Source organism: Moschus berezovskii, chromosome 6 (assembly GCF_049115385.1).
Source record: "Moschus berezovskii isolate FMDL1 chromosome 6, NW_MosBer_1.0, whole genome shotgun sequence".
In the NCBI taxonomy this organism is placed as follows: domain Eukaryota; kingdom Metazoa; phylum Chordata; class Mammalia; order Artiodactyla; family Moschidae; genus Moschus; species Moschus berezovskii.
The window spans coordinates 106,440,122-106,457,655 of NC_142465.1; the positions used below are offsets into that span (position 1 = coordinate 106,440,122).

Sequence of the window (17,534 nt, forward strand, 5' to 3'; positions counted from 1 at the left end):
TAGGTTGCTTCCACGTCCTGGCTATTGTAAACAGTGCTGTGATGAACACTGGGGTACATGTGTCTCTTTCAATTCTGGTTTCCTCAGTGTGTATGCCCAGCAGTGGGATTGCTGGGTCATATGGAAGTTCTGTTTCCAGTTTTTTAAGAAATCTCCACACTGTTCTCCATAGTGGCTGTACTAGTTTGCATTCCCACCAACAGGATAAGAGGGTTCCCTTTTCTCCAAACCCTCTCCAGCATTTATTGTTTGTAGACTTTTGGATAGCAGCCATTCTGACCAGTGTGAGATGGTTCCTCATTGTGGTTTTGATTTACATTTCTCTGATAATGAGTGATATTGGGCATCTTTTCGTGTGTTTGTTAGCTGTCTGTATGTCTTCTTTGGAGAAATGTCTGTTTAGTTCTTTGGCCCATTTTTTTATTGGGTCATTTATTTTTCTTGAACTGAGCTGCAGGAGTTGCTTGTATATTTTAGAGATTAATTCTTTTTTATTTTTTTTCAAAATTTATTTATTTATTTTTTGCATTTCAATAGTTTAATATGAACAATCAGAACTAATTAACAGTATAACAATATTTTACAACTGAAATAATTAAAATAAACTATAAAATTACTACATAAAACAGGTCTGATCTAGCTTATTTACTTTCTATAATCTCTTCAGTGCTGCAAAACCATTTCTTTCTTTTTTTTTTTTCATGTTTTAATAAACACTTCGTCTTTTTGTATTGCTTTCTTTTTCATCACAATAATAGAAATATAACACCATATATCACTGTAAAACACATTTCCACATAAATGCTGATAAGCACAAAATATTTTTCATCATTTAATTTTAACTGTAATAATATATGGCAGGATTAAAGCTGCATCCATCATGTGTCTAACTAACCTTGCTGTAATGAATTTTTAAATGTAATGGTTTCTGTCGCAAAGTAAAATCGTACATAATGTCTAGTGACACAGTACGCTGGTGGATGGGTGGTTTTGGAAAATGGAAATGCAATTTCATTTTTAATTAGATTTATAAACTTCACCACCTCCACCTCCAGCCAGCTTCCCAACCCTCCCTCCCACCACCATTATTTATTTATTTATTTTTTAAATGAGGCTTCTAATTAATGTTTGACAGAGCTGATTCAAGTTGAACAGACGAAATTTCTTTTTTTTTTTCTTTTATTTTTTTTATTATTTTTTTTTCCAATTTTATTTATTTATTTTTTTCAAGTTGAACAGACTAAATTTCTTTAAACAAACTTACTTATACTCCAGAGTCCTTTAAAAACTTAATAGCATTTATACATTGAAGGTATTTGATTTTCTTGTAACTAGCACTTCAAATGCAACAAGCATTTGAAGCAACAAGCATCTGACCCAACAAGTAAAACTTTCTACAGTTCATAACTTTTATAAATAAAATAAATTAAATGTACAGTGAATAAGTTCTCTGAAATATTTCAATATTTCTGCAGGTTTAGTAACATCATAAAATACATTTCAACTAAAATTCACAAATCTAAAAACCTGTTAGGCATTTTTAGGCGTTTTAAGTTGGAAATGAAGACCAATGTTACATCGTAATATGCCAATTACAAATAGTACTTCAAATAGCAAATACTACAGTTTGTCCCAAACTTTAAAAACTATTCATGAACTCAACACTGAACTATTGATGGCTATGAGAATTGTTTCCTAGCCTTTTTGAAAATTTCAACCCATTTACGTTTAAGGTAATTATTGATAAGTACGATCCCGTAGCCATTTTCTTTATTGCTTTGGGTTCAAGTTTATACACTGTTTCTGTGTTTCCTGTCTATAGAAGATCCTTTAGCATTTGTTGGAGAGCTGGTTTGGTGATGCTGAATTCCCTCAGCTTTTGCTTGTCTGTAAAGCTTTTGATTTCTCCTTCATATTTGAATGAGATCCTTGCTGGGTATAGTAATCTGGGCTGTAGGGTATTTTCTTTCATCACTTTAAGTATGTCTTGCCACTCCCTTCTGGCCTGAAGAGTTTCTGTTGAAAGATCAGCTGTTATCCTTATGGGAATCCCCTTGTGTGTTATTTGCTGCTTTTCCCTTGCTGCTTTTAATATTTGTTCTTTGTGTTTGATCTTTGTTAATTTGATTAATATGTGTCTTGGAGTATTTCGCCTTGGGTTTATCCTGTTGGGGACTCTCTGGGTTTCTTGGACTTGGGTGATTATTTCTTTCCCTATTTTAGGGAAGTTTTCAACTATTATCTCCTCAAGTATTCTCTCATGGTCTTTCTTTTTGTCTTCTTCTTCTGGGACTCCTATGATTCGAATGTTGAAGCGTTTAACATTGTCCCAGAGGTCTCTAATTTTGTCCTCATTTCTTTTAATTCGTTTTTCTTTTTTCCTCTCTGTTTCATTTATTTCTACAATTCTATCTTCTAGTTCTCTTATCCTGTCTTCTGCCTCTGTTATTCTACTGTTGGTTCCCTCCAGAGTGTTTCTGATCTCATCTATTGCATTATTCATTGTATATTGACTCTTTTTTATTTCTTCTAAGTCCTTATTAAATCTTTCTTCCCTCTTCTCAATCCTTTTCTCCAGGTTATTTATCTGTAACTCCATTTTGCTTTCAAGATTTTGAATCATTTTCCCATCAAAATTTGAAATTCTTTATCAGGTAAATTCCCTATATCTTCTTCTTTTGTTTGTGTTGGTGGGCAATTATCTTGTTCCTTTACTTGCTGGGTATTTCTCTGCCTCTTCGTCTTGCTTATATTGCTTTGCTTGGGGTGGCCTTTCCCTCTTCTTGCAGTTTGTGGAGTTCTCTTTATTATGTAGTTTCTTCGCTGTGTGTGGGGTTGGACGGGTGATTGTCTGGGTTCCCTGGTTAGGGAAGCATGTGTCGGTGTTCTGGTGGGTGGAGCTGGATTTCTTCTCTCTCCTTTAGAAGACAATGGGCTGCTTTTCTGGGAGCCTGATGTCCTCTGCCAGTATTCAGAAGTTGTTTTGTGGACTTTACTCCACGTTCAAATGTTCTTTTGATGAATTTGTGGGGGAGAAAGTGGTCTCGCCGTCTTATCCCTCCACCATCTTGTTCCTTCCTCCCCAGAACACTGGATTCTTATATTCCACTTGGTCGTTGAGTATCTCTTCCCAGCTGCTCCAGCAAGGTGCAGCCGCTGTACCTTACCTTGGACGAGGGGTATCTCCTCAAGGCCGCCCCTCCTGCTTTGAATGTGGATCAGCTCCTCTCGGCCCTCCGGTGCCCAAGAAGCCACCGCCTCCTGGACGAGGTACAGCTCCTCGCGGCCACCCTAGAGATTAATTCTTTGTCAGTTGCTTCGTTTGCTATTATTTTCTCCCATTCTGAAGGCTGTCTTTTCACCTTGCTTACAGTTTCCTTCGTTGTGCAAAAGCTTTTAAGTTTAATTAGGTCCCATTTGTTTATTTTTGCTTTTATTTCCTTTACTCTGGAAGGTGGATTATAGAGGATCCTGCTGTGATTTATGTCAGAGAGTGTTTTGCCTATGTTTCCCTCTAGGAGTTTTATAGTTTCTGGTCTTATGTTTAGATACTTAATCCATTTTGAATTTAGAAAGTGTTCTAGTTTCATTCTTTTGCTAGTGGTTGACCAGATTTCCCAGCACCACTTGTTAAAGAGATTGTCTTTTTGGAGAAGACTCTTGAGAGTCCCTTGGACTGCAAGGAGATCAAACAGTCAATCCTAAAGGAAATCAATCCTGAATATTCATTGAAAAGACTGATGCTGAAGCTGAAGCTCCAGTACTTTGACCACTTGATGCAAAGAGCTGACTCCTTAGAAAAGACCCTGATGCTGGGAAAGATTAAAGGCAGGAGGAGAAGGGGATGACAGAGGATGAGGTAACTGGATGGCATCACTGACTCACTGGACATGAGTTTTAGCAAACTCTGGAATATGGTGAAGGACAGGGAAACCTGGCATGCTACAGTCCATGGGGTTGCAAAGAGTTGGACACGACTGAGTGACTGAACAACAACAAAAGTTATTTAAGTTTGGTTTTGGAGTCTTTGCAAGTTAACCGAGTTTAGTACATTTCACCTGTGTTGAAGATTGTGTTCTTTACCACAAAATTTCTCATTCCCTCTTCTTTAATTTCTCTCATTGGAATACTTGGGAATTTAATCAACAGCTCCACCACCTTCTGCTCAACTCTACAACAAAAGTTTTTTGTCTTTACATACATACGCTGTGTAGGTTAAAAACTTTTGCTCATTGTTCACATTACCTTTTACCATCTTGCATGCAACTTAGTTCAGAGAAATTTCCAGGGCAGAGTTTAGCTCAAGCACACAACTACCTTTGAAAACATAATATCCAGGAAAAGGAACTTGAGGAAATGTTTATTCTGCTTTTGATTAGGTGAAGTTATGATTCTTTTAGGGCATGGCTACATTTTTTGCTTGAACAAGTAAAAATAAAGTAAGAAATTCTGCATGACACACTGGCGTAGTGATCTTACGAAAATTTCTACTGTTTTTGAGTGCAGCTTTCTCAATTTCCTTTTTCTTTGCTCCATTCTAGAGTGAATCAAAGGAAACCCCCGTGTTTGGAAAGACTTCTTCTTTTGAGCTGTCTTTAATATCGTGAGCTTTCTAATCTTAGTAGAATAGGCAAGATTAATGTTCAACCTCAAGGATTTCTGAATATATTTCTTTATCCACAGAAATAAACTGTGGGGAAAAATTTAAGAGGCTGCTGAAGCTGCTGGTTCTCTCCACCACTGAACCACAAGAGATTTAACACACAATGGGGCAAGAACTGCAAAATAAATGTAAGTATCTGTCTCCTTTCAGTTATAAAGAAGCATATTTAATTATGACTAAGATTTTAAATTATGAATTGATGATAGTTTAGTTATGAAGATTGAAGATGGTGATGGGGAGGAAGTTGAAGAAAGTGAAAATGATTTTAGTGAAGAGGAGGGAGATAGATTCAAACATTTGGGGTATTAGAAACTTCTTTATAAAATGTATAGAGGGACAAAAGAGAACACCAAGTATATAAAAAAATAAGATGAAAGAGAGTAATTTGGGGAAATTGTTTAAAGGAGAAAAAGAGAAGAGAGATACAGAAAACACACTGACTGGGACAGCAGTGAACCTGAGGTTCTGACTTTATTTCTTTTTATACTCAAGTTCTACTCAAGTGACACACAAATGGGTTTGTACTGTAAGAACATTAAAAAATACTTTTGAGAAATATATAGAATGAATGCAAAAATATATAATTTTGAAATTAATGTTTCATTTCATCTCATCACGCCACCCCAATTTTAATGAGGTCATGATGTACAATGGTACTAAAAATCACATTTTTATGTAGCAATATGTTTTGGAGACTTCTTTCTATTAATACATACATGTATACATGATTATTTTAATTACTCTATAGAATTTCATCATATGAATTCACCATAATTTAGTGTCTCTGCTTTTGATGATATGCATACAAGTATTATGTTTCAAGGTTGTTTGCTTTTTTTCTATTTCTAAAATTATTGCAGTGAATATAATTTCATAGAAATAATTTTAATTGCTTCTATAGGCTTGAGCTCTAGAATTTAAATTGTGGCAAATGTAATGCATTTAAAATTTGATAAGTGTTCCTAACTTTTTCTGTCTAAAAGGCTTTCCAGTTTATAGTTCAGCAGTGGCATTTATTTCCTCACTGAGTGTTTATTTCCTGTAGGCCTTGCCTCACTACATATTCTCAATTTACTTTTAAAATTTGATATATGACAAAACCATGCCATAATATTTGGTTTACATGTCTCTGAGCATGCTGTTTGTTAGTTTGCTTAATGGATTTTTGAAATACTTTCAGCAAATTAAATTTTCAGCAAATTTTCTGCTCAAATTTTTGCTCAATTTTAAAATTGGTTTTTGAAATTCTTTATATAGTCTGGATATTAGCATTGTGACAAGATTTTTCTTCCATGTGTTCCTTATATTTTAACATTATTTGTTTATAAAGGAGCTTTGGTTTTTATGTACTGCAATTATCAATTTTAAAGATTTTGGGGTTTTGAGTCTGGTTAATAAAAAGCATGTTCCTAATCCCCCCCAAAAACCCTGAAGAAATACATTTTATTTGCAAATAAATATATTGATCTCATTCTAAGCTTTCTCCTTGGTGGCATTAGCTCCCTTAGTTCTTGTGGCTGAGAAGAAGGTAACCTATTTATCTTTCTTTTTGTTTTAGTAGAAAGAGGCCAGCATTCCCAGCTGATCCCTTGAACCATTGCTATTTTTTTCATGTCACTTCTAAGTGCCTGTTTTATTGCAAATTGTGTGGGTAAGTTATTAGCAAAGTGGAATGCTCCTTGAATTATTCACTCGAAAAACTTTCGGAAAGTTGCCCTAAACCTTTTGTTATCATGACCTTCTCCAACATACCAATCCAGAAAGCCCTCAGGGCTTGGATTTAATATTCAGAGCTACGTACTTCTGTTTTTTGATGATGCAACCTTGAGCCAGGAAATGAACAATGGAACTTAGACCCGTTCCTATACATGGGAAGGTTGGAGACTGCAGTAAATCATTCTTCACTTTGGACCAGGATAACAAGGACTGCATCTTTCTAGAAAAGAATAACCAGAAAAAAACCCCTCAAATTTCAGATGGACTGTAGTCTGACTTTGAAAAAAAGAACAGCTGGAAGACTTCTTTCTGATATCAAGACATTGTATGAAGTTTTTATAAATAAAGTAATATAGTATAGGTGCAAGAATAAACAAATAGAGAAAGAATGTTGAGAGCTTTGTTACAGATCTGTATTTAAGAATTCTATATAAAACAGGCTACCCACTCCAGTATTCTTTCCTGGAGAATCCCATGGACAGAGCAGCCTGGCTGGACATACAGTCTATGGGGTCATAAAGAGTTGGACAGGACTGAGCAACTAAACAACAACAAACAAAATAAAACTGAAGGGAACAAATCAACTATCCTCCAATGAAAGTTAATTAAAAAGTCAACAGAAGGGGACATTACAGAGTTACAGGGAGAGGACAGTTTTGTTCAATTACTGTAGTAGAGAGGGCTGACTATCCATACTAAAAAATGAAATTGTTCTCCTGCCTCATATCATGTTCAAAAAACCAACCTAAGGTGGAGAATTGATTAAAATATGAAAGCAAATTAATGTTTTAGAAAAAAATATGGAGAATATATTTGTGACCTTGAGAAAGAATGATTTCTTAAGCATGTCACAAAATGTGCTGGCCATTAAAGAGACTATCACCAAAGTATACTACGTTAAAGTAAGAATTCGGTTCAGTTCAGTTCAGTTCAGTCGCTCAGTCGTGTCCGACTCTCTGCGACACCGTGAACCACAGCACGCCAGGCCTCCCTGTCCATCACCAACTCCCAGAGTTCACTCAAACTCATGTCCATAGAGTCGGTGATGCCATCCAGCCATCTCATTCTCTGTCGTCCCCGTCTCCTCCCACCCCCAACCTTTCCCAGCATCAGAGTCTTTTCCAGTGAGTCAACTTGTCGCATGAGGTGGCCAAAGTATTGCAGTTTCAGTGTCTAGCAAAAATAATACTGACAACAAAAAACATAGGAAAATATGTTTTGATGCATATAATTAATAGAGGATTACAGTATAGAATATTTAACTACTGTTCCAAATCAATAGGAAAAATACTGACAACAGAAGAATGGACCAAGTCCTGAACAGGCACAATAGAAAAGAAAAAAAATGAAATGTCTGATAAACATATAAAATATTTTTAACTTCATTAGTTTTCAGAGAAATGAAAATTCAACTCACAATGAGATACCACTAAAAAACTTGGGGATGGTAATAATTAAAGTCTGGCAGTAGCAAGTATTGATGATACTGCAGAGCAACTAGACCTTCAATGAATTTCTGCTGGTGAGAGTGTACAGTAGTACTCAGTTCGGTGGCTCAGTTGTGTCCAGCTCTTTGTGACCCCATGGACTGCAGCACACCAGGCTTCTTGTCCATCACCAACTCCCAGAGTTTACCCAACTTATGTCCATTGAGTTGGTGATACCATCTAACCATCTCATCCTCTGTCATCCCGTTCTCCTCCTGCCTTCAATCTTTGCCAGCATCAGGGTCTTTTCCAAGGAATCGGTTCTTCCCATCAGGTGGCCAAAGTATTGGTGCTTCAGTTTCAGCATCAGTCCTTCTAATGAATATTCAGGACTGATTCCCTTTAGGATCGACTGTTTGATCTCCTTGCAGTCCTGGGGACTCTCGAGAGTCTTCTCCAACACAACAGTTCAAAAGCATCAATTCTTCGGTGCTCAGCTTTCTTTATAGTTCAACTTTCACATCCATGCACGAGTACTGGGAAAACCATAACTTTGATTAGACAAACCTTTGTTGGCAAAGTAATGTCTCTTCTTTTTAATATGATGTCTAGGTTGGTCATAGCTTTTCTTCCAAGGAGCACATGTCTTTTAATTTCAGGGCTGCAGTCACCATCTGCAGTGATTTGGGAGCCCCCCAAAATAAAGTCTCTCATTGTTTCCCTATCTATTTGCTATGAAGTGATGGGACCAGATGCCATGATCTTAGTTTTCTGAACGTTAAGTTTTAAGTCTGCTTTTTCACGCTCCTCTTTCACTTTTATCATGAGATTCTTTAGTTCCTTTCCCTTTATGCCATAAGGGTCATGTCATCTGCATATCTGAGGTTGTTGATATTTCTCCTGGCCATCTTGATTCCAGCTTGTGCTTCATCCAGCCCAGCATTTCTCATGATGTACTCTGCATATAAGTTAAATAAGTAGGGTGACAGTATACAGCCTTGACGTACTCCTTTCCCTATTTGAACCAGTCTGTAGTTCCATGTCCAATTCTGTTACTTATTTACCTGCATACAGATTATACTGCATACAGTAGTATAATCACTTTGAAAAAGGTTGCCCCAAGCATAGTTGGCAATAGATATAACCTATTGCCAGCAGTTGCATATGGGTGCATGGACCTTACAGAAATGCGTGCTTGTGTACTCTAAGGATTCAGTTCAGTAAGGATACATGGTCAAAAATGCTCAGAGGAGCAGAGTTCATACTAGCCAAACACTGGAAACAATGCAACTATCTACCAGAAGAAGAAAAGATAAATACATTTTAGTTCATTAAGATAATGGATCACTTTTCAGAAATGAGAACTGATGAGTTATGGTTGCATGAAACAACATAGATAAATTTCAGAAACAACCCTGAGCAGAAGACAGAACCCAACGTGTGATTTCACTTATATTAAGTTCAGAAGGAGGCAAATCTGATCTATATGGTTTTGTGATAGGTTATGAAGCGGTAGAATTATGAAGCAAAGCACAAAGTGATTGCATGATTACCTTTAAGAGAAAGTGAGGGATTTGTGTTTGGGCTGTGAAGGTCACCTGGGGCTTTGGTAATGTTGCATTTTTGAGCTGGATTGTTGGAATGTTCACTTTATAATAATTTGATAAACTGTACATTTATGTTTTTCACTTCGTTAGACTTGGTTATATTTCAAAGTGAAAATACTGAAAAGATAAGTGTGTAAGACTTGTAGGACTTTGCAGAAGAATACCAGTGGTCACCAAAATCTCCGCTCTAAGCACAAATATTGATAGAAAAACATGCTTAAAAGCACATGGACAATAAGGTTTGCAAAACTACCCCCATAAAGCACAAAATGGACACTAAGGGCTTTCCAGGTGACCCTAGTGGTAAACTCACATGCCAATGCAAGAGACATAAGAAATGCGGGTTCACTTCCTGGGTCAGGAAGATCCCCTGGAGGAGGGTATGGCAATCCACTCCAATATTCTTGCCTGGAGAATCCCATAGACAGAGGAGCCTGGTGGGCTTCAGTCCATAGGGTCACAAAGAGTCAGACACGACTGAAATGTCTTAACACACAAGCATAATAATGAAAATATTAATTTTCAACAATTCTTTTCAACCAATTCACCTGGAGCTGAAACAAAGGAACTGCATAGGAAGAACAGAGAAGATGGGGACCTTAACTATTATGGTAAAAGAAAACTTACTTAGTGCAGTATGCCCCCAACGTAAGTGGTTATACAGGAAAAGGAAACTAAGATTTTTTTCTTCCTTCACAGTGACTCACCGCAACATTCTACCCTGTAAGAAAGGAACGGGGTTCTTCAGGCTCCCAAAGCAGCACCCAAAGGTGACATGCATCAGAGAGAAACCAGAACGGAAAGGTACAGAGAGTAGAAGATAATTTCTTCCTTATTTCCACTCAAATTCATAGCCTGATTTAAAGCGTATCATTTCTACATTATTATATAAAGAGAGAGATGAAAAGAGCACAAGATGAGAATCTGGCACAAGAGCAGACATCAGTAAATTGAGACAGAATTCTTTTCATGATTGTGAGCCGTTGAATAACTAACCAGAGAATACGAACAAAACATTTATGAGCCATTTTTGGCATTCAAAGCATAACATTTTCTTTTGATTCAGATATATAAGGACTGCTCCCTCCTAGAATATGTAAACTTTGCCAAAGTGTCTTTATCTCTCTTATTCTGTGAAGTCTCATTTACATGAGCATTTTAGCAGGTTCTTTGCCTTCTTCAGATAAAATGTCCTGCCAAAAGCTTTGTTATGAGAACTCTTTCAATATGGTTGTATATAGATGTAGGGATGTTGAAAAATGATCATGTCTTCTAAGAGAAAACCTTGTAATTTTCTCATGGTCATTATGTGATTCAGATACTTTTGTTTAGGAGCTATTTAGAAATGTAATTTTCAGGATCTTTTTTTTATAGAGGGTACAGAATGATTGTGGTAATTCTGGTATTATTCTCTTACATGTTAATTGGATATTAGGTAGTAAAATAACTATATGATTTGTTATATATGGCATGCTCCCTTGGACCTAATTTTCCTTTCAATTTTCACATGAGGGGGCACCTGGAATTGCTGTCCTGTGGGCTGGAGAGCCTTCCAGTCCAACTGTTATTTTCCTTTTAATGACAACAAGACGTGGGCTCAGAGTGAAAGCCACTGCTCTGGGATGGGAGGTCACCTGGCCACCATCAGCACAGGGGCTGAGCAGGTATGCTGAGAGGATCATGTCAGTTTTCTCTGCTGGTTTGAATCTCTTTGCAGAGAGAGGAATTTCTCAGCTCTGCTCCACCTCTGTGCCTTTGCTTCGTCTCCCCCATCTGCCTGGAAAGACTTTCTTCCTCTCGCATTTTTTTTTCACATGGCCAACATTTCTGGTCTTCCCAGATCTGACTCATGTGATATTTTCTCAAGAAAACTACCTTGACCACCTTTCCCACTCCACCCTACTTATTCTAATCTGCAGATACTTTCAGGGTATATTGTGCATTGTATGACCAGGGCACTTAGTTCAGTGTTCACTACTCCAGCTCTTCCAGTGACTCCTCCTTTGCAGAGAGCTACAGCCATGCTTTATCCATGTTTGTATCTCCCTCCAATGGCCTGTGCAGTGCTAGGCCCACTTAGATAGACCTTGATAAATGTTTGATAATTAAGTAAATAAATGAATGGTTAATCAGGACTAAAATATCTTCTCAGGATAAAGAATAGGATAGATAATTCAGATGTATGTTTGTTATTCTGAAAAAAGAAATCTCAAGGTAAAGTCATTTCTGAGCTTAAATTTATTTCTTCATGCAATATATTTCCATATATTATATGCCCAGACTCAGATTCTACTCCATTCTTGATTAATGTGGTTTCCTGAAGGACTTTGTTTCCATGGCTTTGCAACTATAGGTTCAGCAACTCTTTGAAATAAGTGTAATTTAATGAAATATGCAAACAATTAATGAAGGCAATTTAAAAAATAAAAATTTCCTAAAAATCCAATCCCATTAAGAACTGTGTGAAGTAATTTGCAAGTTGATCTCATTGAATCTTCACAGTGACCCTCTGAAATAGTGGAGTTGTCCCTTTTGGAGTTGAGAAAACTGGGGTTTGGTGACATTAAAGCACTTATTAACATCACACCATAAATGTCAGAGGCAGGATCTGAAAACATCTAACCAATGCTTTTGTGTTTAATTAGTAGTTTATTTGACCTCTTTCTTCTTTTCCTAAAATAATGGTTATCAACTGATAAATGCAAATATACTTATAAAAATTCACATTTTTACACAGAACTTTATCACTCAATTTTTGGATAGACGATTTTCATATTTCCTGGGACTTAGGAATAAGAACCTTGACGGCCAGTGGCATTGGGTGGACAAGACACTATTTAACCCACAGACAGTGTGAGTATACCAACTAGGGTAAAATACCCTTATAGGCAAAGGTAGGAAGAAGAGAGCAAGCTGAATTCATTTTGGGGTGGGGTATATCAGTGTAGGGCTTCCCTGGTGACCTAGCGGTAAAGAATCTGCCTATCAATTCAGGAGATGGCAGGTTCAATCCCTAGGTTGGGTAGATCCCCTGGAAAAAGAAATGGCAACCCACTCTAGTATTCTTGCCTGGGAAGTCCCATGGACAGAGAAGGCTTGCAGGCTACAGTCCACTGGGTAGCAAAAGAGTCAGACATGACTTAGCAGCTAAACAACAGCAATACCAGTATAAGAATGCCTACTCAGAACAGAGCACTGTCTGTTCAGAAACCTCTATGCTAGCCGATTGCTCTGATTCTGTTGGACAGTGCAACTGTAAATGTTTCACTAGGAGCATTTTCTCTGCCTTGTCCTCTGACCTTACTATACACACACAACATATACATACACGTGTATATATATTTTTTCATTTCAGATTCTGGCACAAGCATGAACCCAACAATGATCAGAAAGAGAAATGTATTGTTCTTGTTAACGACAAAGACAAATGGGCCTGGAGTGATTTTCCTTGTGACTATAAGACAAGTTGGATTTGCAAGATAACTGGAACTGCATTCAACTGAAAACCTATGAAAGGGGCCCTGTGATGAGGACAGAAAACAAGAAACAATGCGACTAAAGCAGAACATACATGTATTGCAGGAACAGAGAAAACATTTTCTGTCATAGAACATTTTCAGTCATTATGGCCTTATTTATTTATTTTTTTGTTTCATTCATTCAAGATAATGTATCTTTGTGTAGTGTTTTGGTGGAATCATATTTGTCTGTGAGAATCAATTTTCATTAACTTTGCTTTTTTGATAATATTTCAGGCAGGGTATTTATTTTTCAACTGGTGTGTATTGATTACATATTTAACAGCTTGAATGGTGAAATCTCTTAAGTCACCATTTCTTCTGCTCTGATGATTCTTAGCACTTAAAGTTCAAAGGTGGGATATTCCAATTGGTAGTCATGTATCATTTTTTTAACCCAAATATCACAAACTCTAGAGTTTTTAAGCAGCATTTTTGTTGTCTGGTGCTTTGTTTTCAGGTTTTTTAATAGTATCAGTTATTAGATTGAAATTCCATGAGCAAAATCTTTTCTGAAGAACAGTATAGACTAGTTAGAATTATGGTATTGGCTAGGGAGAAAGGACTTCCCTGGTAGCTCAGTTGGTAAAGAATCTGTCTGCAGTGAGAGACCCTGGTTGGATTGCTGGGTTGGGAAGATCCGCTGGAAAAGGAATAGGGCACCCACCCCTGTATTCTCGGGCTTCCCTGGTGGCTCAGTTGGTAAAGAATCCACCTGCAATGTGGTAGACATGGGTTCTATCCCTGGGATGGGAAGATCTCCTGGAGAAGGGAATGGCTACCGACTTCAGTATTCTTGCCTGGAGAATCCTAAGGACAGAGGAGCCTGAGGTCGCAAAGAGTCACATGGGACTGAGTGACTTTCACTTTCCAGCAGGAAAAAATATCCATTTACCTTTTAAAAAATTTACTCCACTTTAAAAATCTTAACACGGTGAGGAGTCTCAAGCTGACAGTTTTCTTTTCAAGTGGAAAAGTCCTTTACAGGCCATCTTAAGCAAGCTCCTTTAATTCTATAGTCAAGGAAACAAAAATTTTGGGAAGCCGAAGAGCTCACCTTCACAGGGTTAGTTTATGACGCAAACAGGACTGTGGCCCAGAACTAGCTTTCATAGTAGGTGGAATATATTCCCTTTGGTATTACAGAAAAGTTACTGGTGGTGCTGTGGCCTTGGCTTACAGACAGATAATAGTTCTTAATTATTCATGTAATACTGTATTAGTGTTTCTGTATTTTTAATTAGAATCAGAAGAAAATTGTATTTTCAACCCATTTATGTAAATTGTTAGCATGTTTATTTAGAGCTATAAAGCTACAGTTCGAACTAGCAAGAAAGTCATGGCTTTAATAACCTGAAGTTGTGCTTTTGTGATGTATGTAGCTTTAATTGTGAAGCAGTCATGTCCAACATCAACAAAATATGGAGGTCTTTCTAAAGCATTTTATTTTGCTGATGTTTCCTGGATCCAAGCTAAAAAATTTCAAGTGACATCTTTTTAGCTACCTTCCTTGGGGGCTCAGATGGTAAAGAATCTGCCTGCAATGCAGAGGACCTGTATTCTATCCCTGGGTCAGGAGGATCCTCTGGAGAAGGGAATGTCTACCCACTCCAATATTCTTGCCTGGAAAATTTCATGGACAGAGGAACCTGGTGGGCTTCAGTCCATGGGGTCACAAAGAGTTAGCTGAGCAGCTAACATTTTCATCTTCCTTACTACTATATTAAAAAAACAGTATTTATTCTGAAGTTAGTGGTTTTCTAAGTTCAGAATATTAGTGTTTGATTGACTGTATGTGTATGTCTTTACGTGTCTGTGTTTAAAGTTGATGCTTTTAACTGAAGTAGCATCAAGGGACTTCGTGTTTGTCATAAATTACATAGCATTTATCTATAAAACTTGTTGAAATAGACTTTATATAGTTAATATTACCCATTCTTCATTTGTATAAAACTGTATTTAAAGACTCAATAGTCAATAAAATGTGGCCTCTTTGTGATTTTATACATCTATGTCTACATCTATACGCTAATCTTTTTCTCCCAATTTGGATCATTTTTCACTCTCTCCATGGCTTCCACCAGACCAAGTAAACATCTTTACCTGGATTATTACAGTGACCTTCGGATTGATCTCCCTGTTTCCACCCTTGGTCCCTTTCAGTCAATTCTCAACTCTCATGGCACCTTTCATACATAGTCTTCACAATTTCTTTAAAAGAGCTAATAGTAATTTCATAAAAATAAATGCTACTTTCTTAAGAACATTGTAATAGAATGTCCTAGAAGTCTGAAACATTTAAAAAACCTAAGCACTTTTTGGAGACTTCCCTGGCAGTTCATTGGTTAAGTCTTCACCTTCCAGTGCAGGAGGTGCCAGTTTGATCCTTGGTTAGGGAGATAAGATCTCCCATGACTCATGGACAAAAAACCAAACTGTGAAACAGAAGCAATATTGTAACAAATTCAATGAGACTGAAAAAAAAAAAGGTCCACATCAACAAAGTCTTTATAAAAAAACTGAACTGTGGACATGAGTTTGAGAGAACTCCGGGAGTTGGTGATGGACAGGGAGGCCTGGTGTGCTGTGATTCATGCGGTCGCAGAGAGTAGGACACGACTGAGCGACTGAACTGAACTGAACTGAACTGAAACATTTGTTATCTTTGAAAAAGTAATACATATGTGTTAAAAAGGCAAACAGTAAAAAACATTATTAAAAGTATAAGGTGACTCTCTCTTCCACTCTGAACCTCTAAATACCACTTCAGCATAACTGTGATTACTGATTTCTTATATGTATATCCACATATGGTTACGTCTCCCTGCATGCATCCACATGCGTACATGTAAAAGCTCCCTAAGTCTGCCCCACCCAATGAATGATTTGGGGACTATATTGTTGAGAAAGGAAAAGGAGGACAGCAGGTTGGGAGGAGGAAGAAATAAAAGAACAAGAGGAGAGAAGTAAGTCAGAAAGAGAAACACAAATATTTTATCTTAACGCATATATATGGAATCTAGAAGGATGGTACTGATGAAGCTATTTGCAGGGCAGGAATAGAGATGCAGATATAGAGAAGGAATTTGTAGACACAGCAGCGGGAAGGAGAAGGTGGGATGAAAAGAGAGATTTGCATTGACTTATCTATACTACCATGTGTAAAGTGGATATCTAGTAGGAAGCTGCTGGGTAGCACAGGGAGCTCAGCTGGGTACTCTTGTGACAACCTAGAGGACTGGGATGGGTGTGGGAGTGGGAGGGAGACTCAAGTGGGAAGATATACATATAACTGATTCATGTTACTGTACAGCAGAAACTAACACAATATTGTAAAGCAATTATCCTCCACTTAAAAAAAGAAAAGAGCAAGAACATTTTACGTGATTCCTTATTATTCTTCTGTTAGAGACCCGTTAGGAAAAAAATTTTTGTGGTTATCTATAAGGCCTCTAACCTGGAGGAGGGCATGCAATCCACTCCAGTACTCTTGCCTAAAGAATCCCATGCACAGAGGAGCTTGGCAGGCTTCAGTCCATAGGGTCGCATGGAGTTGGACACAACTGAAGCAACTAAGCAGCAGCAGCATAAGGCCTACAAAATTCTTGAATTTCAAGAATTCTTTAATTTTACTTCAATTTTTTTATTTGGTAAATTTAAGTAAAATTAAATTTCATACTGTAAAAGAAATTTAAATTGAAATTTCATACATCATCTGCTGTATGATTCTTATTGATCTTAACCTATATCAACTTGGAATTCAATTCTTTTTTTAACTTTCATCTTTAAACAATTGTCGCTCTGTAAAAACTTTTAATACTAAATAGGCAACATTGTTAAAAGATGTAGTAAAGTGATTTTTCTTTTTTAAAAAATTAGGAGCCCAAGTGGTAATAGTATTTAAATTGTAACAGTGGTTTATTTGGAGAACATAGTCTTGGGAATATGAATGACTGATTACTGTTTATTTTTTGCAAATTTTTAGGTTTTCTGGTGCTTAAGTATTTATATAACCCCATTTATAAAATATATTTAAAAACAGTTTCATTTGGATGATCTGCTTCTCAAGGAAGAATTTTTCTGATAAATAATTTAGGTTCTAATGATCTTTAATAAAATCTTAACAATTTTTTTTTAAACTTTGAAGGCAGAGTTAGTTGCATAACTTAAGTTGTAACAGTGAAATATATGCATTAATATTTTTGTGTCTTTCAATATCAAAATAAATTTTAAAATAATTATAGCCATCTGAAGTATAAAAGCAATGAACAAACACATTTCCGCATATTTTTAAATGTTTCTTCATTTGATGTTTGTGATATGAAAAAAGAAATTAGAAAGTTGAAGATATATTTATTGAATTACTTTCAGGTTGAATGACTTTTGTTTTAAAGGCATATTGATTTAAAAAACACAGATTGTCACGCCTATGAGAAATAAACATTTGTAAAGAAAGCTAATATATCCATTTATTCAGTTGAATTTTCCCATTCAATGATTATACATTAACTCCAATGTATGATTTTGAAGGTCTATTTATGGTGCTGTGTGCAAGAAACATGCTTATAAAAGCTGCTGCATTACTTACATATTCTTGAATAAC

At 36.6% G+C, this 17,534-nt stretch overlaps 1 protein-coding gene across 5 annotated transcripts; it reads left to right on the plus strand.

Moving 5' to 3' along the window:
• Positions 1 to 4,530: 4,530 nt before the first annotated feature.
• On the plus strand, positions 4,531 to 16,177 carry CLEC4D (C-type lectin domain family 4 member D). 5 transcript variants are annotated; one of them, XM_055396064.2, is made up of 7 exons: positions 4,531 to 4,791; positions 6,222 to 6,314; positions 9,968 to 10,024; positions 10,113 to 10,217; positions 10,926 to 11,077; positions 12,151 to 12,266; positions 12,769 to 16,177. In XM_055396064.2, exons 2-7 carry the CDS (start codon positions 6,275 to 6,277, stop codon positions 12,914 to 12,916), a joined length of 618 nt encoding a protein of 205 aa, XP_055252039.2. In that variant the 5' UTR covers positions 4,531 to 4,791; positions 6,222 to 6,274; the 3' UTR covers positions 12,917 to 16,177. The 5 variants fall into 5 exon arrangements, with proteins under 5 accessions (XP_055252039.2, XP_055252042.2, XP_055252045.2 ...); XM_055396067.2 differs by having other exon boundaries at positions 6,225 to 6,314; XM_055396069.2 differs by lacking the exon at positions 9,968 to 10,024 and having other exon boundaries at positions 4,533 to 4,791; positions 6,225 to 6,314; positions 12,769 to 16,176.
• Positions 16,178 to 17,534: the final 1,357 nt, after the last annotated feature.